This window comes from Gymnogyps californianus, chromosome 3 (genome assembly GCF_018139145.2).
Source record: "Gymnogyps californianus isolate 813 chromosome 3, ASM1813914v2, whole genome shotgun sequence".
Classification (NCBI taxonomy): Eukaryota; Metazoa; Chordata; class Aves; order Accipitriformes; family Cathartidae; genus Gymnogyps; species Gymnogyps californianus.
The window spans coordinates 33,071,155-33,094,794 of NC_059473.1; the positions used below are offsets into that span (position 1 = coordinate 33,071,155).

At 41.1% G+C, this 23,640-nt stretch overlaps 1 protein-coding gene across 1 annotated transcript in view; it reads right to left on the reverse strand.

Moving 5' to 3' along the window:
- DAAM2 (dishevelled associated activator of morphogenesis 2) overlaps nucleotides 1-23,640 on the reverse strand; it is a 147,943-nt gene that overhangs the window by 36,983 nt on the left and 87,320 nt on the right. The window contains exons 7-15 of the mRNA XM_050894758.1: nucleotides 18,735-18,845; nucleotides 17,905-18,008; nucleotides 15,692-15,758; nucleotides 14,633-14,750; nucleotides 12,964-13,102; nucleotides 11,465-11,523; nucleotides 10,865-11,049; nucleotides 9,588-9,905; nucleotides 2,512-2,619 (exon numbers count right to left, since the gene is read on the reverse strand). Of these exons, the coding sequence (XP_050750715.1) occupies nucleotides 2,512-2,619; nucleotides 9,588-9,905; nucleotides 10,865-11,049; nucleotides 11,465-11,523; nucleotides 12,964-13,102; nucleotides 14,633-14,750; nucleotides 15,692-15,758; nucleotides 17,905-18,008; nucleotides 18,735-18,845 (1,209 nt within the window). The remainder of the gene's footprint in view (nucleotides 1-2,511; nucleotides 2,620-9,587; nucleotides 9,906-10,864; nucleotides 11,050-11,464; nucleotides 11,524-12,963; nucleotides 13,103-14,632; nucleotides 14,751-15,691; nucleotides 15,759-17,904; nucleotides 18,009-18,734; nucleotides 18,846-23,640) is intronic.

The window sequence follows — 23,640 nt, forward strand, 5'->3', positions numbered from 1 at the left end:
AAATACCTTTACAAATCTAGTCCGGAGCCTTACTGAAAGAACTGCCAAGGTTAAAACTTGAGGGTCAGTTCTCCTCTCGTGATGCACAGCCACAGTTTGCCATTATTAGTAACAACTTGTTTCAATGGCACGTTATACCCTTTAACAACTTATAGCCAAGTATTTTGAAAGCACTCTGTAACCACTAAAGAAGCCTTACAGCACTACTGGGTGACAGACACCAACTATTTCACAACATATTCCATACTCCAGGAAAACACCAGATATACTGGTCAATATTACACAGTAAGATTGGAGCAAGGTCAAAAGACAAGTGTAAGAATTCTTGGTCCAGCATTCTGTACACTTGACAATTCTGCTTTCCCTCATAGCCACCAAAAATGATACACTGGGCTTAAGAGAGGAGAAAAGACCCTTTGTCATTAAAAAAATGAAGAAGAAAGAAAAGCTGTTTAATGTAAATGAAACTGGAAAAATATGAAGATCATGTTAATAACAGGAAAGAAAGACATGTCTTTATCTGTACTCATTCAACATTTCAGATGCAAAAGAGCAGGGCTTTGTGTTGACATTTTTCTTTACAGACATTTGAATGAAGTTTAAAAGTCACAAACCCAGGGTAAACACATACTTGGCCAGAGTGGAGTATTTCCAAAAATAAAAGAGGAGAAAAGACTAAGTGTGAATCAACTGGAAAAGTTCTCATAAGCTTTTGATTCAAAAGCAATTTTGGTTGCGTGGTCTTTAAAAAAAAAAAAAAAAAGAAAAAGAAAATTGATGAGGACTTATTGATCGGAATCCAGTTCACACTGGAGTGAGTATGGATGAAAAAGAAAGTATCACGTAAAGTAATAACAATGGAGTATTTAAGGGGGAAAAAACCAAACCAAAACCCTCAACGAAAGCTGGAAGGGCAGCAATACACCTAACTACACAAAAATACAAGTAGCTTACATAAGTGATACTCTAGTGTCTGGAACCACTGTCATAAAGTGTGTTTAATGAGGTTGGAAGAGAACTGTTCTGAGACCCATGGAGGTCACTCTGAGATGATGGCTCCATTCCAGTGGGCTGGGGTAAGGGTCAGGTTAGTTTACGGCTGAGTAGGCCAGGCTGCTTTTCAGTGATTGGTAACACAGCCATAAATATTATAATTCTAACTGAGAGTCGGCAGACCAGGACAGCTTTGGCTTTGGATTTTGGGGCCCAAAGGAAGCAAGGCTTTGCAAGGTCATTTCTAGTGAGGAAGCTGCAATGTTTGAACCCAAAACACTGGAATGGCACCTTGATGCTGCAATGGCTACTCATGTGCACAGATGACAGTCTAGCTACTTGCAACACAACTGGGAGCTCACCACCATAGCTAAGCTGTTGGCATAGGGTCTAAATCCAATCTTGTAACAGCACTGAAGTTTCATGCGCCTTTCTTCCCCTCTATGAACTAAGTTCTTGTTTCAGGGAATAGGATTCACAGAGAGGGACCCACTGAAACAGCAACAGCTATTTGCAAGAGCAGAATGAGAAATGAAATCTCATCATGCAACAGGTAACAACATTCTTCACAGTTCAAGTTGGGATGCTTATCTATGTGGCTGTGAGCTAGTAAATCAGAAGAGTTATTCATTATGTTTATTGGATTAGATAGAAAAAAGAGAGAGAGAAGGGAACAGATGGAAAGTCCAAAGACAAGGGGTTGGTTTGGTTGTTAATTTTAAGGTACTGAATAAGTTAATGAAGTAGTCATCATCACTGTAAGGCTTAATCATAAACACTGCTTATGGCAATCATGTCTGTGTCTTCTCCTAAAACTGCAGAGCAATGATCCGGTTCTGCAGAGTACAAAAGACTGAATTTCTCCAAACATATTCCAAAAGCAAAGGAAAGCTGGGGGAGTTCAGGGAGTGCAAGTACAATCCCTCTCCTGCTAAATCTCGTTCAAAGGAGATAGACAGATTGAAGGTGACTTGCTTTCCAAGAAAAAGAGGAGGGAAAAAAGACATTCTAATAAATGGCTGCTTTTAAAGTATGCTGTTTGTGTTATAATCTGTAATTCAAATAGTTTCTGTCACCTAGCCATTGGGTCAGTTGGCTGTTTAAGAAAAAATAGACAAAGTGAAAGACAGCTAATTCAGTCACCTTGCTCAGTACTCAGGCAACGACAGACTTTTTCTCTGGATGAATGGGAGAAATAGTAAGATGGATATCAAGCATGAATGTAAATCTCAGGAGCTTTTGGAAGCCAGTCGCTGCTGAGATCAAATAGAGCGTTACCTGTTGGGAGCTGTTGTCTCTGAGAGCTGCCCATTAGTATGAAGTATGTCGATAACGGAAGGTTATACTCTGCCCTATATGTCCTCCCCACTTCTTGTGGTCTTGTGATTTTTTGAACAGTGGCAGAGCAGCAAATGATGCAGCCTGACTGCAGGTGGACAAGGGCCCAGATCTCTGTCATGTGTTCTTTCCTCCTCCAGAAATTCAAGGAAGACAAGGTGTGGAAGAGTTCACCCCTACCTGGTGTCTCTGATACGCGGAGAACATCTTTTCAAAATCTTCTAGATCCAGCACCTTGAATGCCTTTAAATCATCAATCTCATTCCAGATTGTGCCATGGATCCTTTCCTGAAAGAAAAGGTCATATTTTAATGAGATAGCAAAAGTTTTTAGCTAAGAATATCCATTCCCATTTGGACAGATCATTCTCTCTTGCTCACTGGCCATATTCCTATGTACTACTGCTGTCATTTTAGAGGGCACGCTTTGTTTCAAGAGTCAAAGGAGAAAAAAATACTGGTGTGGTTTTTTGGGGTTTTTTTGGTTTTTTTTAAACATACTTAGTATTTTGTATTTTTCGTCACAGCAAGCCTCTGATGAAAGGGCACATTCCAAGACTAGCGGACCACATCTCAAGCAATATCCATGATCCCACAGTATGTTTCCTTTCAAGATTGGCCATCTCTCTAACACAATGATTGTGGTCATGCTGAAAGAAGTGTTACCATCATGAGGAAAACACTTAGGAAGGGCACTGATACATGACAAACCCCAGACACATCTTCCCTTCTGCAAATTTGCCAGGTTCTGTTGTAAAACCCAAAGAGTGTGTGGTTTTTGTTCTGCCTGACTGTGAAAGTAGTTTAAGATTTTATTTTATTTTACTTTTAAGGCTTTAAGTCTTTGAAGTCTAAGTGTTTCCTATTACATGATCTCCCCTGTCTACATGTGTTCTTTGTTGACTCAAAGAGACACAAACTATACCCAGATCTCTGAAAGAGCATCATCCACACTAATTGGAAATGTTCACAACCCATGTGTGATCATTACCCTGAATGCCAGGGAATCCTTGCTGTCTGGCAGATGATTAGCATGGAGGGAGACAGGCACAGACGCCTCCTCCAACTTTGCTGTCCACCAACCCTGGACCAAATAAGCTTTTGTAGTACATGAGTTAGTTAAGCAGCAGTCATCCTAAGCTGGGAGAAGGCCTTGGGGTCTCCTGCTGATGTTCTCAGGACAGATGTCCTTGCTGGCAAAGAGGACACAAGGACTGAACTACCTTCTCCTTCCTACTGACTGTTAAGGTGCATGTTGTATGGGACAAGCTTTGGGCAATTACCCATTCAGAAAAAGAAAACTTGCTCTTCACACCTGACAACACTGTCTTTCAGTTCATTTAGTTAATGAAGTGTACATTTATTGTACTTTATTAACTGGAAAAATAACGAAGATGTTGATTAAAAGAAAAAGGAAATGGACAAAAGGGATTGTAAAAAGACCTAAGCAAACCCCAGGAGATGAAGAGCCAGCAGAACATTGATGCAGAGAAAGCCAGGAACAGCAAGCAATAGCAATGAAACCCTCACACAGGCTCCAGCTCTGAAGTACCTGACTTGTACCTACACAGCAAAGTGCGTTAACACTTCATTATCAGAACTAATTAGGAACAGGCTCTACTTCCCATTCACAGTCATCAAAGGAATGAGGGAAATGTGCTAAGCCACAAGGCTCAAGGAGCAAGGAAAAAACCTGATGGGAGGATGAAATGAGGGGGAAATAAAAGTGTGAAGTGTTCTGGAGGAAATTCCTGGCAGGGCAGACACTGGAGGAAAACCAACACCCTGCCTCCAGAGGCAGCCTATGAGTGCCTGAGGGCAAGGAGGGGTGTCTGCAGTGCTGCAGTGCTATTTACAGTGAGAGCATATACTAGACGGGAGCAGTACCCATCCCTGAAGAAGCTCACCGATATCATTGTATCATTCCTTGCAATCAGTGTGGCTCTTCTTTCCATAGTAGGAAAAACATCATGACCCTGTGGCTGTAACAGGACAAACGAGTTTGGGAGGCTAATCTCAGCCAAAGGAACAGGAGACAAAGTTAATTTTCATTTTATCCTAACCCTGGACTCTACTGCCAATCTTAGCAGAAGCATCCAAGCAGAGTGTTCATTCTCATTCAATTTCCAGGCTAGCTTTATAAACCTTGAATTATAAATCCTGAGGGATGTATTTGAACAGCAGAGCAGTTCTCTGAGTTCCTTACTGTTTCAGATTGTCCCATCAAACACTGAAAAGGAAGAATATTTCTTGACAGGAGCCAATGGACATGACTTCAGGAGCAGTCCTTAGAGTCATCATTGGGATAGAGCCCTGAGGATGCCAAAAAGCTATATGCTGTGTTTAGCAGAAGGCTGGATGTGACTCAGGAGACAGCTACTCATGAAAGTCTTGCCCATCTACCTGTCCAGCTGCAAAACTCTCATGGAGTGAAGTTTCCCCACAAATGGCAAGAACAGTGAAAACGTGCTACAGAACGGGCTAGTCCGAATGAATTGCAGAGGTGCCAGAACAGGCAGTTCTGAGACTCACAAAGGAATTGAAGAGAGTAGTTCTCGTCCATACTTGCCCAGAAAAACAACCCAAGGAAGTGAATATTATTCTCATTTCAATTCAGATTCATTTTAAGACCCAGATTGAATCTGGTCCTGTACAGAATGGTTTGTATGCTGCTTGTAGCAGAAAGACAAATTCCAAAGCAGCACCCATTGCAATGGTATGCACAAACAAAACTTTGACCCAAGCAACCCAATTTTAGTGCTTAAAAACCAAATGGGTTAATCCAGTCAAAGAAAAAATGAGGCAGGCAGAGGTATAAACAACATTTGTTACACAAAACACTTGCAATGGGGCTGTCCCTTGTATTTCTACCCTAAGCTCTGCCCTTGAAAACTTTCATGTTGCTGCCAGATAATTTCCTACACTGAGCTCTTGCTACTCACTTATGGATTAACTGGCTGATATTTCCTTGTCATCAGCCAGAGAGACTGAGCATTTAAGAGAAACAGACTTGCATAATGTGGTTGCTATGATAAATGATTCCCTCAGCACCATAAAAAATATTTATGGTCCCTAAATAACAATTTGAAAAGAAAGTAAATTCTTTATTTCTTCTTTCCTTTTTTCTCTCTCCTTAAAAAAAAAAAAAGAAAAAAAGAAAAAAAAAAGAGAGGTCACTTCATCTGTAACATGCTTTTCTACCCATATTTATTTCTTTATTCATTCATTCATTTATTCATTCTACAAGTCTTCCAAGATCTGTGGTTCCTCTGCTTTGCAAAGTCTTAGTCCCCTTTGAGAAGCAAATCCTATGAACTACATTTCCCAGCGTTCTCTAGCAAAACAGTGGTACTAGGAAAGGAAACATCTTATTGTCAGAACAAGTATTGACAAGGCATTTGCTCCATCAAGCTGAGTTTTTGGTATGTTGCATTTAACAATTTGCTTGCTGAAGCTGCTGTAGTTATGTCATTCCACCTTTGTAATGAAGCCCAATTTGCTGACAGACCTGCCATGATTAGAGAACGACAGTGTTTCATGGAGCTACAAATCATATTAAGCTGTCCTCTGCTACATCTACCAGATGATTTTATTTACCCTGAAAGATAAATAGTGATACTCTGCAAGCCACCAAAGTCCATCATGCCTCAATAACCTCACAGCATGAGTGAAAACTTGTAATGCTTTGGGAAAGCTTTTTGTTTGTCCTGCAGATCCAGAGAAACTGTAGAAACTATGAGTGTCCTGTGAATACTGGAGCAGGCAATCCTGCTTATTAGTAGGTTAATATTTGTAAAATATTAACCATCAAAAAGTGAAGCAACTTAAAATTTTAATTCATAATTCTATTATGAATCTGAAAAAGGGATACGAACAGAATGCGTTTTTCAAATTTTCTCTTGATATCAGATCCTTTCCTCAGTGTAAGAAAAATCTACTTTGAGCAAAAATTGTATTTCTGGCATGTTTGTTAATTGAGACAGCTGTTTTATCTCACTGTAGGACTAGGCACCACCAAGGCTATTATGAGTAGCTTCACACTGAGATTTTGTAGAAATCTTTCCATTAATTTTGAATCTCTGGCAGCAGTCCTGCATCATTGTTTGCCATGATCCTCAGGCTGCTTTTAGGAAGAAAGTTCCAGAAATCAGGATCATCAATAACATTACAGAAACATTTTTAAAAAAAATTAGTGTCAAAATGAACATTTTCTATTTACGTAATTTTGGGGGGGTTTGTTGCTGGTTTTTTTTTTAAATCCTATGTGGTATGTAGAACAAATACCTTTCTCCTGAGACAATTTCACCCGGGTCTATTTAGGGCTGGCTAAAGAAAGCCCCTTTCATTGACTAGATCATTGACTAGAGTCATTACCAGCCTGACTCTGAATGGGAAGCTGCTTCTCCAGCCATGAGATAACAAGCAGCACAGTTGAAGGCTGACTTGATTTACTCTGATAACTTCAAATCAATATCTATTTGTTTATGTGTATTAAAGAGGTATTTATATTAATCCATACTTCCAGTGTGCTTGAAACCAGTCCATCATTTGGATTAACCATAAATGTCTGGTCCTTGTTTGACCTTGGGTGTTGTGTAAAATTCATAGTGAGAGAGCAAACCCCACTTGCTGTCCAGAAACAAAGAAAGGAATCTTTCCAGGATATTCCAGTGGTTACATTGCAATATCTTTTTCTTAAAAAACAGAGATCCTTGGCACCAGCACTACTGTAGTGCTGTATGAATGGAATTCACAGACGATGCTAAAGTGCTGTATGAATGGCGCTGTGGTGTGGAAGGCTTCATCAGAACTCAGCCCATCCATGCATCTAAATGGCTTTGCCACTGGTCATCAGCTCACATCAAAGCTAGTACAAAATCTTTAATTCTCAAAGGAAATTAGCGCGTTGTTGAAGTTTCCTTGTTAAAAGCACGAATACTTTCCAGTCAAACCTTTTTTCGTGGTGCCCATGGGAACCGTGGACAATCTGTTATTGTCAACTGCTAAGAGTTTGAATATATTTGATCATTCTCCTAACACCCAACAGCTCAGTCCTTTCCTTCCAAAGACAATATCAGCATTGGGAAAAAAGGTGTCATATGAATTGCCCTGGAGAACAGCCTTGATTCCGCTACTGAGAAAGTATATCGCAGACAAACCCCTCTTGGCCAGCCCTGTCCACACTCCTCGCAGCCTCTGTTGGCTTTCTCTCACTCCCTTGAGGCAGGCTGCATGGACAGAAAGGGGTTCGCTCTCATGTGGGCTGCCTCAGTCCTGGCATCATCTTCACACTTACTTAAGAAAGCTTAGGAGAGAGACTCTGTACTGACTGCTTTGAGGAGGATGGTCTAAACAGTATGCAGAGATACCTAAGAGCTGAATAACATATTTGACCTCGCTGCAGCCCTAAGTTTGTGTACAGCTCTGTTTCCAACACTGTCACCTCACTTCGCTGTGTTGCATGGTGCAGAGATGCCTGTGCTCTTTGCTAACTAGACCAGTCTTTTAAAAAAGAAAAACATATATGTGGTGTCAGACGTATTTTTCTTCAAAATGTTTTTGTGGGGAAAACTTGTATTCATGTGCACTGGAAGTTAAACACACCGCAAACCACAATAATACTATGCACACTTCCAGCCTCAGTTTCCCATGCTCAAAAACTCAAGATACGTGGCTCCCAGCCAGTGAGTCTTCATTCATTCAAGTATGGCTTCTTTGACAATTCAGGAGAACACCGCAGAAGTGCCGTAACGGTAACAAAAGGCAAGATGAGGCCATCCGACCTACCTGTGACTTTGCATTCAGATGATTCATATCCATGTGAACAGAAAGAAAGTGACTGGTACTGAAGCAGAGAATCTAGCATAACTGATGAAGACAGACAAGATGTATCGCGTCCTCCAGCAGTCAGTGGAATTAAATAATTCCATGACAAAGGGCAACCCAAATAACAAGGCAAGTCACCTGTGTCTGCACCACAACCTCTGCAGTTTTGCAGAGACCTTACTAGGTCAAAATACTAACACTCGCAAACCTCCCAAAAACCCCCACCCTCTTATGCCCCTTTTTCCAACTATTGTGCCTTCCTCAAAATAGCATCTTTTACCCACCTCACCACCCAGGTCTTCAATTTTATTAGCACAGCTGCCTTCACCCCTAACCTGAGGGCAGGATAAGCCTACAGTTACTGTACACTAAACAGAAACACCTGTGACTCTCTCTTTTTCATATACATTCATATATATACATATATTAGTTATTATTTCTTTTCTTCAGAGCACTAAGTCCCATGTTCTGCAAAGGAAAATAAATCCCCGTCCTTACATTCTCTCCCACACCCCCCACGTGGCCTTGACAGACAAGCACAGACGGTGCAGCAAATATTTCACTTCACTTTATTTTAAAGAAAAGGAGAGAGGGGGAGAGAGAATTCTTGTGGCATTCCAGAGGTCCCTGGACACTCATTCCAAATGCCGGAGTTGGGCCCTGGGTGAGTTTCAGTCTAAAAGAGAACCTGGGTTTCTAGGCAGCCATCCAAACTCAACACAGACACTTTTTTTTCTTTCTAAATCAGTTAAAAAAAAATAAATTAAGACCTAAAGAGAAGGGGGGGCAGGGGGGAAGAGAGAAGGGAGAGAGAGAAGTGGAGGGGAAGGAGAGGCAACCAAGTTGGCAGAAAATTAGTGCAACAGGAAGAATCCAAGTCTTCTGTTTTTATTGCCAATTTGGAGTTTTATCGCCAAGAGACAGAGTTGTAACCATGCAATGAGAAGGGCAGCTTCCCTCATGGCCATGAACAAATGGTGAGGAGAATCAGGCCACCTTTGTCTCCTTGGTGACAGCTCCTGCCAGTGTAGAGGAGGCTGGGTTTGGAGCTGGTTCGCACCATGTTTTGCCCACATTGGCTCTGGCCATCCTTTTCCCTGACGCACAAGTGAGGGCAGCTCTGGCACACCAGTCCTGGAGGTGTCCAGCTCTGGCTTACGTATTCAGTCCCCCTACAGCTTTGCCTAACTGACAGCATGCCCAGATCTACTGCAGCTCAATCTAACCAGCACCTTGGTCATCACAGGAGATACGCTGCACTGCTGGAGAACTGGGGAGACTCCCTCAAGACAGTTACTGACTCCTACTGACCTCAGCCCATGGAAAGCCACAATATCAGTCGCTTCTGTCACCTTGCACTTCATGGCATTAATCAACACCGAGTTATACTTAGAAAGTAAATTAATTGCTGAGAGTACTGCAATTTCTTACCTCACTCAGCTTAGCCCAGTTGAAGGATTTCAGTGGGTGTGAAGGCTGCGGGATAGATTTTTTCTTCAGGCTGGTGCCACTGCTGCTGAAGGTGGTTGTTGAAGGGGGTGGCATTCCCATGCTGAAGAAAGGTGGTGCTCCTGGTGGGGGAGGAGGTCCTCCTGGAGGAGGTGGTGGAGCAGGAGGAGGGGGACAGCTGGAGAAAGGCAGAGGAGGTGGCAGCGGCGGCAAATTCTCAGACGTGTGAGAAGAGGACAAAGCTAATGGGCCACCTGGAGGCGGGGGTGGTGGGGGTGGGAAGGAAATGCTGCCCCCTTGCTGGAAAATAAAAAACACACAGAAAAAGAAAGCAAACAGTTTAAAAGGCACAATAACTCCATGTTGCCAGCTAATGTGATTTTATTACGAGTCTCAAAATATTTGATGTTTTCTTTAAAGCCTCCTGCACTCAAAGCCATGCAATAAAGGGAGGAATCTCAGCTTTCATTTAAGAGAAAGTTTCAAGCCCTTGAAGTTGTGGAGAAGAGCTTGAAAAAAGGAACCATAAATGGCTCAGAAAAACAGAAAGCTAGTAAAGGAAGCCAAAATGTATTATTTTCTCCTTATGTATGAAAAAAGAGAAAAGTTCTATCTTATGAACTTTTGAACTCCCGGGTTTTAAACCTTAGGGTTTGAAATACTGAATACCTGTCATTAGACCCCACTAATGCAAAGTGGGAAAGAGGAGGAGGGAATGAATCTGCTTTCTGCAGTGTCTAACATCTCAGGGCTGTGTACTGGTGAGTTGAGGCTCAGGCACACTGCTGGGGCAGAAGGAGCACCAAGCAGCAGGGAGCAGCTGCAAATGTCACTTCTGCAGAGCTCCAAGGCAGTACAGACGCTCTTGAAGCATGACAGGAATCCTGTTTCTTCACTAAATTTACCTTTGTATCCCAGAGATTTCTCTCTATTCCACTGAAATAACAACCAGGGCCACCCCACTCAGCAGTAAAAATTGTGGCTGGAGGAGGACATGTGTGCCTCAGCAGTTCCTGCAAGGAAGGTGGCTGAGGAGAAGGAATGGAGCAGCCCATGCATTATCCATTCTATACCACCAGCTCAGGGATTTCAGTCTCAGCTAAAAGCTGAGCAGCTTCTAAGTATTCATCTTTGGTAGCTGGCTAGACAGACTCTCTCTGTACTGACAATAGAAAGTTTTTCACTCATAATGTGCTTTTGTTCATCATTCACTAGTTAGCAGGCTTTAAACAAGGATGGGAAGGGTCCCAGTCTCATACCGAGAACTCATTAAGTTGAGCCACCAGGTCGTTCATCTGGTCCCGGGTCTGGCGCAGCTCCAAGGATTCCTTCTGCAGCTTGTCCTTCATTTTGTTCAGTGTCTTCATCATTTCATCTTTCTCCTGGGTCTTTGTCTCACATTCTCGCTCCTTCTTTTCCAGCCTGCTCATCAGCTCGGCATGATCTAGGGGGAACAGGCAAGTGGGGCTGATGAAATAAAGCTCATGAACGGTCCCTGAAGAGATGCAGGTTATGCTGAAATAAAGCTGACAAATCTGTCAGTTCAACTGGGGATGTATAATGAGAGCAGGAAAAAGAAAACAGTCTGACTGTCTTGACAGTGATCTTCAGGGATCAAGACAGCAATGCCCAAGTTTCACTTAGACTATAAAATCACTTCATGTGAGGACTGAGGGAAGCCCCATCCTATGAAACACATAAACTGATCACCATGAGACAAAACGTACTGGAGGGAACAAAGCAGTGTTTGTCCACAAAAGGAAAAGTTGCGCCCAGCTCTGCTGCTTGCTGCTCTGTGACTGAATCAGAATCAGTCTTGCCTACTCTTTTGCCTCCCCAAGCACAGAGGATACACTCACCTTTCCGAAACTTCTCTGCCTGGTCCCTCCACTGCTTGACTTCATTTTCGTTCACAAGCCTGAAAGATGAAATCAGATCATTTAAACTTGTTCTGAGCTACCCAGGCAAGTGGCCATTATGTGTAGTGATCAGCAAAAGGCAACCTGGTGAATTTACATGTTTGTACAGGATCATACCAGTGGTCAGTCTGGTTCCAGATCCTGATCCTTACTGTAGCCAACAGCTAATATAAATTTGATGGCTTGTTGCTTAAAGTCCTGAAAAGGGATAACGGAATGCCTGGGGAAAAAATCCTGATACGTTCCTGTCTTCAGGTAATGCCCTCAAAGTGCCAAGTCTACTTATTTTGAAAGAGAGAAGTCATCACTAAAATAATCATAGCTGCTGTGGGTTACAAATCACCCCACCCTTAATACGAGACCAGATTGCCATCTTTTTTTCTACTTTCTGTGGTTCTATTTTTTATTTCTTACAAGGTGGGAGGATGCTTATCTATTGGGTAATATATCAGTAACAAGGCAATGCTCATATCTCATACTGGCACAGCTATTTCCTATTACTGACAGAAAATATGCAGGGCATGCTGGGGATTGATTAGATATGCAGAATGAGGAGCAGCTATGAAAGTAGAAAGGGAAGATCAGGCACGAGGTCTACAATGAAGTCTGATACCCAGACAGACAGAAAGCAATCAACACCAGTGTATTTTTCCATGATGAGAAATCAGTTTTGATTTTGGCTCATGCCTGTAACAGGAGGGACCGTAAGATTTTTAGTACAGGAGAATTTGGTTTCATATAAGGCTTATGTTCTATAAAATGCTCTTTTCAGTGGATAATTCAGAAGGGTAATGGGCCATGAATTACCTGCAGAGGCAGATGGATGGAATGAAGAATCCAAAAGTTTGGCTAAAAAAGGACTGAGAACAGGGAAGTTGAGATGAGAGCCAGCTCATGTAGCTAGACTTCTCAAATGATGTGTCCTATGGGAAAAAATAATGGTAGTGCCCTCAGCCAAGTCTGTGGGTGAGAGCATGCAGACATTTTATGAAGAGGTAAAAGGTTTTGTGTGCTAGGTGGGGGCTGCTTTCCAGTATTTGAAATCTTTCTAAACTATGTGCTCAATAGTGAGGAATGAGATCTAAGTAGAGATGACCACTTTTTTTTTTTTTTTTTTAATATCAATGAAAGCTTTCATCAACATTCTTAATGAAAAAAGGCACATGAGGAAGCCTTTTTACAATGTCATGGGTATTTTTTCTGCTCTTCTAACCAGCTTAATATTTAATAGAAATTAGAAGTCAAAGGCAAGGATTTTGCTAGAAAATACTGTCTGGTTAAGATGTCATTAGAAGGAAACTATTTAGAAGGCTAACAAGACAACGAGAAGCTCTAAGTTAAAATAAGAAAGGCCTCAGATATGATATTTTATTTCCTAAGCACCTGCATACTTATCATATACCTGCATAACAGAAATAAACAATAATAATGCTGCTTACATTTTAATGATATTTTTGACATTGAAGTTTTCCAGTGGAGCTATATCCGGATCATCTCCTCGTTCATCCTGAAGAACAATTTGTTGGAGTATTCTGTCCAACAGCTGCCACTGCTGAAAGTTTCCTCCATTCCTCTTATCTGTATAGAAAAAGACCCACCCATGAGAACTTCCATTTCCATGCCAAAGTGCACAGACCTGCCAACAGACTGTCATTCCTTCCTTTCCACCTTCCATCTCAATCCTGTATGTAGTAAATTATAGAACACAAAGCCTAACCCCAAAGTGTTGCTAGCAGATTATTTACAAACACCTGGCGTATTGGAACAGCACATAACAGGCATGGGCAACTCTGTGCCTGGTATGCACATTCAGGCTGTGCAACCCTTTTGACAGATTAGCTCTAACTTGCACTTTAAACGCCTACAGAAGTGATTCCTTTGTGATAGCTGTTAGTATTTTCTGGGGCTTGATGTTGGGATTTTTTTTGGTACCTAGGCAACATTATGACCAGGCACTTTAAAAACAATCAGATGTTCTGTCTGCATGCTCACTTATCTGCAGGTCAGTGAAACTCAACTGGCGTGAAAATTTCATACAAACATGACCAAAAAGCGTGGAGAGAAAGAACAGAAATTGAACCAAAGGGACTGATCCCATGGATCTCAAACAGAAGAGCCAAAGTAACATAAAGTTCATCTCAGCTCCCTGAGTTACATAACCTAGACCTTTAGATTCTTTGAAACTGCTCCAGTACAATCCTGTCCTGGCCTAGCAGGATTTAGCCCTTCTGCCACCAAAAATCCAGGTCAATACCTAAAGCTCAAGTACTGTCTTAAAGAGTAATATCAAGGAGACCACTGGTACAAACAACTGCTTGAATTTGTGCATGGCAGTACTTGAATCTAATGAGTGCCTGAAAACATACCACATTACTTTCGGAAAAAGCATACCACAGTACCTCTCCCTCATGTTCCCTTCTCAGTTTGACTGCTCAAGTGTGGCTGAAAGTAATGAAGACCAGCACCTGATACCTAACAGGATCAATGCAGGCAGTTCTTTAGGGATCTTGCTATGCCTTTGCTCAGCCGCCACACTCTGGAAGCATAAGTGAATTATTTTGTTACAGTTAACAAGAAGATTCCTATCACTTCTCTTGAAAACAAATGCCAATATTATTTGTCAGTTTGAGTTCAGGAGCTCTCCATCGATGCATTGCCATGAGATAGCAGCCTGAGGACTTACTGTGGAATTTCCCAGTGACAGAACAGCTTTCAGTACTGTATTGTTTCACCAGAAAAATTCCTCAGTGAATTTTGTTAATATTCAAAATGGTATCTATTTCTGGGAATTCCTTGATCTAGAGCACAAGGGCTCTTTCTTTTTTAAAACTTCTAATTTAAAATCATTAAAAGCTCTGTCAGTGACTAACTGGAATGTCTCAGCTACTTAATTTTATTTGCAAGTGCAGAGAGGTCAAGCTGCTGCTTTAAGTATTGCAACAAAAATCTGCTGGATGGAGTCGGTCATACCAACTCCCTTGGCCACTGCCAAGTTCTGAATGGAAGCCAAGGGCAGTGTGTGTCCTGGTATCTGTGACCCTGTACGTACACCAAAGCTTCACCTAGTTCTTCAATACCCCTTACTCTGGAAAACTGTGATGTACTTACATGGCATCTGCAAGCAGTGCTGGAGGATGGATAACAAATAGGGATAGGCATCTGAGTGCTTCAATCTCTTCTTGATCAACTCAAACATCTGAGAGGCACTTTTTGTATCAATGTGGATCTGAAGTGAGAGAAGGTAAGGAAAGAACAAGTAAGAGAAAAAATATGCACAGTGAAAGCCTGACTAACTGTGAAAGATCTGATGAACACAGTGACAGGCAACTTTCCAGCAACTGGACCTCTGCAGAGTCTCCTGCAATGTCCAGCTGCAAGTTCCAGTGAGGAGCAGGCACATGGGTCTTTGAGACCAGCATTGCCAACCCCACTCCAGTACGGAAAAGATCCCCAAAGTAAAGGGCTAGAAAGGTGGAAGGCATGCAAAGCCACCAAGAGCTGTTCTGGAGCAAGCAAAACATTTGGGTCCTAAAAAGTGGTGGCACAAATAGTAGAAGCTAAGCAGGAAAGAGCTAGTTGTTCTGTATCAGTGTGCAGCAAGAGCTGGTCACAAAGAAAGAGGAAACTATAACTATTCTGGACCCTACAGACTCTTATTGTTGCTAGAGGTTGTGGAAACTGTCCTTGTTTTATGCTCATCTTTAAAATCCACCCAATCTAAAATACTGATCCTCTCCACAGGCTCTGAGGTGACAGTCTTCAGGAGAGTTTCTTGTAATCCTGGGAAAAGTATCAGAGGAGAGCCCAAGCTTCACCCATAGTTCTGTAAAGGGGATGTCTGAAACTGGAATGCAACTGGATCATCAGGATTGAGAACATGAGAGCAGGGTTGAGAACCTCCTCTACTCCTGAACCTTCAGCCAAACAAAAGAAAGAAGTCTTTGTCAAAGATACTTGGCAGAAGACCTATGTGTGATCATTGTTTTCATTGTTCACACATCACAGACCCCCTGCTTGCTAAATGAGAAACAGTGAAAACAAGAGCACCAGCCACTCTCAGCACCAAAGTCAATCATTGTTTTCAGGGAACACAAAGGGAAGTTGCACCAAGCATCCAAAGTGAATGTTCAGCTTTGGCAAGTTCAGGTACTCCAGAGAAAAACTTACCAGGTCAAACCGCTTGGCAAGTTCCAGGTCATCTTCATTTCTGACCATCTCAAAGAAATCTAAGTGCCTAAGAGAAAACAGAAAAACAAAACAAACAAAACCTGCCAATGTTGATGGCATAATTCAGACTTAAACTAAGCATGTCACTACAGAAGCAGCAACACCTCATTTCCAGCTAGAACACTTGGAAATTGGCAAGCCTTTCTTACATGAAGTGCTGGGACAGGTATGCAAGGCAACTCATGGGAGTCAGTGACAGGCCAAAAGGAACGGCTGGCTGAGGTATACACACTCTTTAGTCTTTGTGCTAAGTCACTGTGTTGAGGTAAGGCTGCTAAAAATAAACATAAAATAGGAGAGGGATATTCTATTTGTGATGAATGCAATGCCTACAGTGATAATAAGTTTCTAAAAAGTCCATGCCATACTTGTTAACCAGATATTAGACCATTAACAAGTTGTTTCTTTTACATGGTGGAGCAGAGATGCATTCAGTGGATTAGTAGAAAGCAGAGCTCACAGCTGTCTTTACATTTGCCTATTGATGAGCACAGCAGCATGCCTCTGTTGGGATCTGGGGGACCTGGTGAGCGACACATTTGACCATGGCATCTGGACTTCTCTTGCCTGGCGACCAGAGCACAGCAGATGATGTGGAGAAAGGCTGTGGCACATCCCCCTGTATAGACCTGGCATATAGTCTATGTAGTCCAGGCATCTGAGATCCTCTCAAATCTGTTATCATTCTCAGCACTGTAACTTGTAAGATCCAAAAGTGCCCCTAAGCCCCTCCTAAATACTCCTGGTTACTGACCAAAGGAACAGGGATTGCCTACAGGACAGATTCTCTTCTTGGTTATAATGTTGTAGATCAAAAGTAATGTTACTGGTTCCAGCTCAACAGCAAACTGTAGACACGTACAACTGCACGCAATGTTTCCCTGTGACATTAATACACAGGTATACGCCTCCACCTGCTCAAAGATGTGAGGCCACTCTTTATGACAGACAGCTGGTGCTAACCTGGTGCTTATGCAGAATCTCAGGCACATTACATTTGCCCTCAGGGATAACTCCATTACCCTATAGCAGCTCCTGACAGTGGATGTTTGAGAAAATGGTGCCTTGAAAGCTGCAGGCATAGGCCTGATCCATAGGTTTTTCACCAAGTGCTTTGGTAAACTTGACACTTCTATCTAGGAAATCCCAGATATCAGATACCTACAAATCAGCCCTGCTCTGTAGGAAGGGGCTTGGAGTAGCAGACAATAAGGGATAGCAGCACATCAGCAGGTCAATGCCTCTCCACAAAGCTTAATGTGGTCACAGGAGAAGGTAGACTCCCACGGCTGCCTGCTCTTACACCTTAAAATGCTTAATTTTGTTAAGCAAATGGATTTTACCAGGCTCCTCATTGGTTCATCAGTCTTTTAACTTCTTGAAGTGTCTCAGTCAAATTGTTTAGATTGTTTACTCCAAGTTTATTTCAGCATGTGGCTTTGTGAAGGGTTTAATTTAAGGTCATTAGCAGCTTCAATTACTGTGGCAAAATATAGATTTGCTAGTGGAGAAAGCATTTATTATCTGTATAACTTTTAACACATTAATTTGAAGGTGCCATTCAGTGTTACATTTTGTGCAGTAGCAGGGCTGTTTGAAGATGCTCCTCATTCTTCTCTCTTGCCCCCTTGGCATCTCTACTCCTTCGACCACCACAGGTCCCTCTTCTCTCATAGTTGTGCCAGTGCTACTGTTTGGGAGGGTGTGGTACAAGCTAGATCACAAAAAAGACTGAGCTTAAAGAAAAACCTTGGGAACTCAGAACCTGCGCTTTGACCAAACATACTCAGTCTCAAAGAAGTCAATGAACTACTGGCTTCCCTCCCTCCTACCAGGACAGACTTTTGTTCCAGTTTTGCTACAAGAGAAAAGAATTAGAACTTTTTTTTTTTTCATTTGGATTGACATCCCCAGCTTAGAAGAAAAGCAATTCAGGAACTCCTTGCCACAGCCACTGCCAATTTAGTATGTATGTATCCTACTTCATCTGCTGATTTTAATTTTAAGGACAAATCGCCTTTTTGTCTTTAAAGGCAGTCAGTTTTAGGAAGAGACAGAGACAGCTTTGTGCTTAAATCTGAAACCCAAATGGAGAAGAGTTTCTAAGAACTCTTTCTGTTGATCAATAACTGTTCTCAGAAAACATGTCTTACCTGTCCAGTGTGGCATTCTCATGTCCTCTTAGCTTGTCAATGACAGGTTGAATTCCCAGCATTAGAAACTCATATCGTAGATGTAATCGGAACTCCAAATTGTCCTTAAAAAGTGGGGGAAAACCAAGTTATTAGGCTCCAAAAGGTTTTAATCATATTAAAAAAAAATACTTAAAACCTCAGTTCTTCCCTTTTTAATATCATTTATCCTGACACCAAATTCACAGGATGATTAATTCCAGTAAAGTAAGTAAAAAAAAATTAATGCCTTTACATTGCCAGACAGAGCTCTTTATGAGCTTGTTGTCTGTTGTGGTTTAACCAAAAAAAGAAAAGCCAATGCAACAAAAGTAACACTTTTAATGAAATAAAATCAGTTTAAACTATCCTCCAGACTCAAAAGAAAGTCTTGTTAATGAAAGAAAAACAACAAACTGTCTTTTCTGAAATGTATCCCTTTGACATTTTTAAATTAAAACATTTTGAGTTTGGCTTTGAGTCAAAACAACTTAACATTTCAAAACATTTCTGAAGGTAAACCAAAATGTTTTCTAAAAGGCTGAAATCAAGAGGTAAGTGCTTTGCAGTTCTTTAAAAACCAAAAAAACCCTGAAGGAATCATTTCAGTGCAAGTAGTCTATGTTTCAGTAGAAGAGGCTGGGAGTGAAATAATATGGAAGACATTATAAGACTGATATTAACAAGCGTCATTTTCCACAAACTATATCCACTCAATAACACAAGATTTGTGACTTAATCTACTAGCCATTTCCAAGGTAAATTCATTCAAGCATAACATTTTAGGAGGAATTTCCAGGGCAGTGACTCACCTCACCAGCACCAGCATTCAGAACAGCATTGATAAAGGACATGATGGCTGTTTTGAGATTTACTTCATCTCGGTATCGCCCCATGCTTCGGTCTAGCTCATTCAACAATGTCTGAAACAGAACAGCAGGCCAGGTTAGAGGATATAATCTAATTTCTTGCACCATTTTGCATACTGTTCATGGGATACTTATACAGTCTTCTTTTGATTTGCTATATTTGCTTAAAGAAATAATTTTTTTCAGACAAGGTTGTTAGCAATTTTGGGCATGCCACAATAAACAAATGAAGAATAGTGATAGAAATAAAATGCCCACCTGATCCTAATGAAAAAAAAAAAAGTTTTTTTTTAAACAAGCTATTATTTGAGAAAAAGCAGATGCCCTTTATAGTTCCTGCCAACATGATCTAAGAAAGCAGCAGAATGATGTCCTTCCTAGTCAGTTAACTCTGTATGGTGAATATGACAGGGAGTTTATACACACAGAAAAATAGCATCAGATTCATACATCCTTTCTACTCACATCACTCAAGTAATTTTCATTATTTTCTTGGATCTCAGTAGGACAGGTTGCAGTTATGTATACAGGGGGAGAGAATTCTAAAGAGAAGCTGTCTTTTGAGGAATAAAACCTGTAAGTGGACCTTGGAAGATTTCTCCTTGTTCCTTCACTTTTACAACCATTTCACATGAAGCAGACAATTACCTATCTCTTGGTAAGCTCCTTTCAGGGATTTGCAAATAACAGGAATATCCCCTGTGCATACAGCTCCAAAGCTCAAAGGTGAACTACACAGCTCCACTGGAAGTGCAGTTAAGCTCCAGTTTCCTTGTTACAGAATTATGGAATGGTTTGAGTTGGTGACCTTTAAAGATAATCTAGTCCAACCCTCCTGCAATGGAATGGGCAGGGACATCTTTCAACTAGATCAGGTTGCTCAAAGCCCTATCCAGCCTGACCTTGAACACTTCCAGTGATGGGGCATCTACAACTTCTCTGGGCAACCGGTTCCAGTGTCCCACCAACCTCATCGTAAAACAATCTCTTCCTTTTAACCAATCTAAGTCTAGCCTCTTTTAGTTTAAAACCATTACCCCTTGTCCTGTCACTACAGGCCCTGGTAAAAAGTCTTTCTCCGTCTTTCTTATAAGCTCCTTTTATATATTGAAAGACTGCTGTAAGGTCTCCCCAGAGACTGTATGTCTCCCTATTAACCAAATAGCAGGGATATTTAGCATTCAGGGGTATTTAGCACAGAAATGCTTTTGATCTAATCTCTACATACTTACAGATATTTCACCATAATCTTGTGAACATCAGGAGACAAAGGAGAAAGAAGACCAGACAAATAATGTTGGTAGGCTGTGCCTTATACGGTCTATTTAGGATTAATTCCACTTGAATATTTACCAAAGAGGTTATATGTAGAAACTGATTAGCCATGAAAGCAACTCTACTTTAGCTTTGTGCTGATGACCATGAATCTTCTCTTCAGGATCTTCTCTGATCAGTTCATAATTCCAAGGATGATTTTCCTTACTGGAAGAGTAACAAATTCTACTTGAGATCTTCCAGTTCAATTGTATGCGTCTCACTCCAGTGCTAATAATAAATGCCCCACACTCATATATTTGTTTTGCTGATGTACTAGAAAAGACAGAATTCTTTTTACTCTTCCCAAGAAGTTTTGGCCATAAAGGGAGAATGAAGACAAAAATAACTTTTTAGCGTGCAGCTCAGCAGATCTGTCTAAATAATATTTTGAAGCTATGATGCTGAGTAAGGAAGTTCATTTTCCTTTAGTCAGTCTTCTGTCCCTGGCTACTGAAAGTGTTCATTCATAGCAAAATTTTTCCTGTGCTAGTCATCAGTTTCATAGGTCTATCTTGTTTCCTGTAGAAAATGGACATCACCACAGAGATATGCCTCAAGAAACAGGGGGAACATCCTCCTGTGCATTCCCCAGGGGAAAGAATACCCTCCTGGCTTCATGCAAGCCCTTTGCTTGTTTTTGTGTAAAAATCTTTTGATCTATCATACACTGCTACTGACAGCTGTTCTTATATCTGAGCATAGTATGTTCACTATCAAGCAAGCTTGATTTCATAAACTCCTTTTTCTTGCATCTTCTAAATTGCCCAGCTAGCACTTGCAAATGTCCCTACTCCTGGCATTTGAACTTTCATCACATCCATGATTTCCCAGTGCTTATATTATGGCCAAATACCAACCCTTCCCCCATTTTGTTAGAAATGGGAATGAGTCTTACATAAAAATACATGAAATACCCTACTGAGTCAGACTGCTAGTGAGTCTAGTCCAGCATCCTACCTCTGACAATGACAATAGGAGACTATTTAAGAGGTCTTTAAATTCACCAACAAACCCAACTCTTCAACTTGACAAACAAGAAGAAGTGAAATAAATGAGATAATTTAGTTCTGTTACTGTCAGATTTGACACTGAAATCCAAAGCACGTGTCTTCTTGGAATAATTTAAGTAGCCATTACTACAGAAACGTCAAAACCAAGGATGGTTTTGCTGGTTTTCTTCAGAGGCCTCATTCCTACCATATATTCTCACAGACTTTTACGAACATGCTAGACTCTATCAGACACAGCATCCAGGCAGGCTGAAGGATGTTAACAAAAGTTTTCTATCCTCCATTTCAGAAGGCTGGACTAGGAGCAGAATGCAGTGGGGGCCAAGCCAAATTCAGGGCAAGAAAAAAAACCTCTGGGTTGTGCTAAGCTAATTGAACAGCAGCACATCTTCATGTGATTGTTCAGCTCTAGAAGGAAACACTATAAGTTCATGCAATTCCTAAAGATCAGAGTCTACACCCACACACCGTGGCCGAACTCCAATATCTCTAACCCTTTGCAAATGGCTGTGGTTCAAGTCTTCACTTGAACATTTCCTGTGAAAAAGATTTCACCACACCTCTTGGCAGCCAGCTCTGTGGCCCAATTGATCTTATGGTTGCAAAGGTTTTTCCTACTATTTAAGCAAAACTTGCCTCACTTAATCCCATTATTCCTCATCACTGACATCCAGTAGGGTTTCATTCAATCTGCAGCAAACCTCAAAAGGCTTTGGATGAGCCCTGAGGGGAAGAAGCAAATCAAGTGGGAATACAGGATTTTAATTTGTTCCTTGTTAGCTCCTCTACTACAATTCCAAATTGATCAGATTTCTTCCTACAGATTATGGTCAGTGTTTAACACAAACCAGGCAAGGGGGCTCTGGAAGGCATGCTCCTAATCTCCACCTTTTCAACTGACAATATCAAGCTTCCTTTATCCCTTCACCTCAAGCTTCAAAATTTCTAGCAGCATTAAGGAGGAAAACAAGAGTGTTCTGCCCAAAGCAGCCCAGTTAATACTTTCATCGGCAAGTGAAATCAGCTCCTTTCAGACAGTATCTAACACCTAGGTTCTCTCAAGACTAAAAGGAAAATTCTTTCTCCCCACAGGGGTCCTCAGCTGGGTGGATATTTCAGATAGCAAACTAGGCTGGAAGGGCACTGAAACATCCTGATACACTTTTTTGGGCCAGTACAGCATTATGACTTTGCAACATTAGTTTGACTCAAAATATGGCATGTTAAAAAGTACAGCGTGTTACAATGTCATAACACAATGCATTCAGTCCACAGGAGAAACGAGGGGAAGCAGCAAGCATAGCAATAATCAGAAAGGCAACAACTTAGGGAAGAGTAAGATTGTGCCCCTTTCACAAAGGAAACCAGTCATAAATAGGATAATGCAGACATGAATGACACTGAAATCAGAGACTCTTCTTTCTCAGTTTTCATAGCATTTTAGAAACCTCCATCTTCACAAGAAAAGCACCAAAGAAATTCAAGATTAAGCAATGTTTTCATGGTCACACAGTGAGCCAGTGACAGAATTACACTAGTACCAATTTTGAATACATCAGATGGAAAAGAATCCCAGCAAGGACACCAAGGGCTCATCTTCCTAATTCCACATTTCTGCTTTGAGGGTTTATTGTCTGGCTTTCCAATGTTTTCTTTCATCTCTCTTCTTTAAGAGGCAGAGTAGAATTTGTAGGCAAAGAAGCATATTTCAAACAAAAATTGGATGAGGAAAAGACAGAGCTTTTCCAGATTGCCTCAGGAAGGAGATTGAAGGCATGCTTTTAAATTATTGTGGTATTTGAGTAAAGATAGAATACTACTCTGAAGAGGACAGTTTTCAAGGAGTATCTTAAAAGAGGAACTGCAGACTGCCTGTTGGACATTAAAGGGAGAGTTATTCCAGGCAGAAGGGCAGCTTGAAAGAAGGGTCAAAAATTAAAGCAGGCAAAGGGATCAGCTCAGGCAAGAAGCTGCAGCAAATGTGAGAAAGCAGGAATAGCCACAATATAAATTCAGACACAAACTTAAAGTATAGAATCTTGTTGCAAGTGCCAAGACAAAGATGATCCTGATAGACCCATGAACACACTGAACAGCAGAGATACAGGGTGAAGTTGTAGTACTAAAAGGCATTCGAGTGAAGACTGAAGCCTCAACAAAGAAGAGTATGTTCTGAAGAATCTCCTATAGCTTTAAAGTGACTCCTCTCTGAACTTAAGGATTAGATTGATAATTGCAGTCAGTAGATGAAATGCTGGCAATTTAGAAAGAAGCAGTATTTCACATCAGAGTTTCCACTCAGAGCAAAATATGAAATTTTGTTAAGTTAAGGAGGTAGTCCTTCATATTCATGAAAGTTCTATCTATATTTTCCATTAACTTCAACTAAAAAAAAAAAAAGAACACATCAAAAAGCAAAGACATCCTTTCCAAAATATTTCAGCACAGTTTGATTAGTGGTCTTCAGTTGGTATGATCTGGTGCAATTTAGTTAAATTAATTCAGATTACAAGTGTTTATAT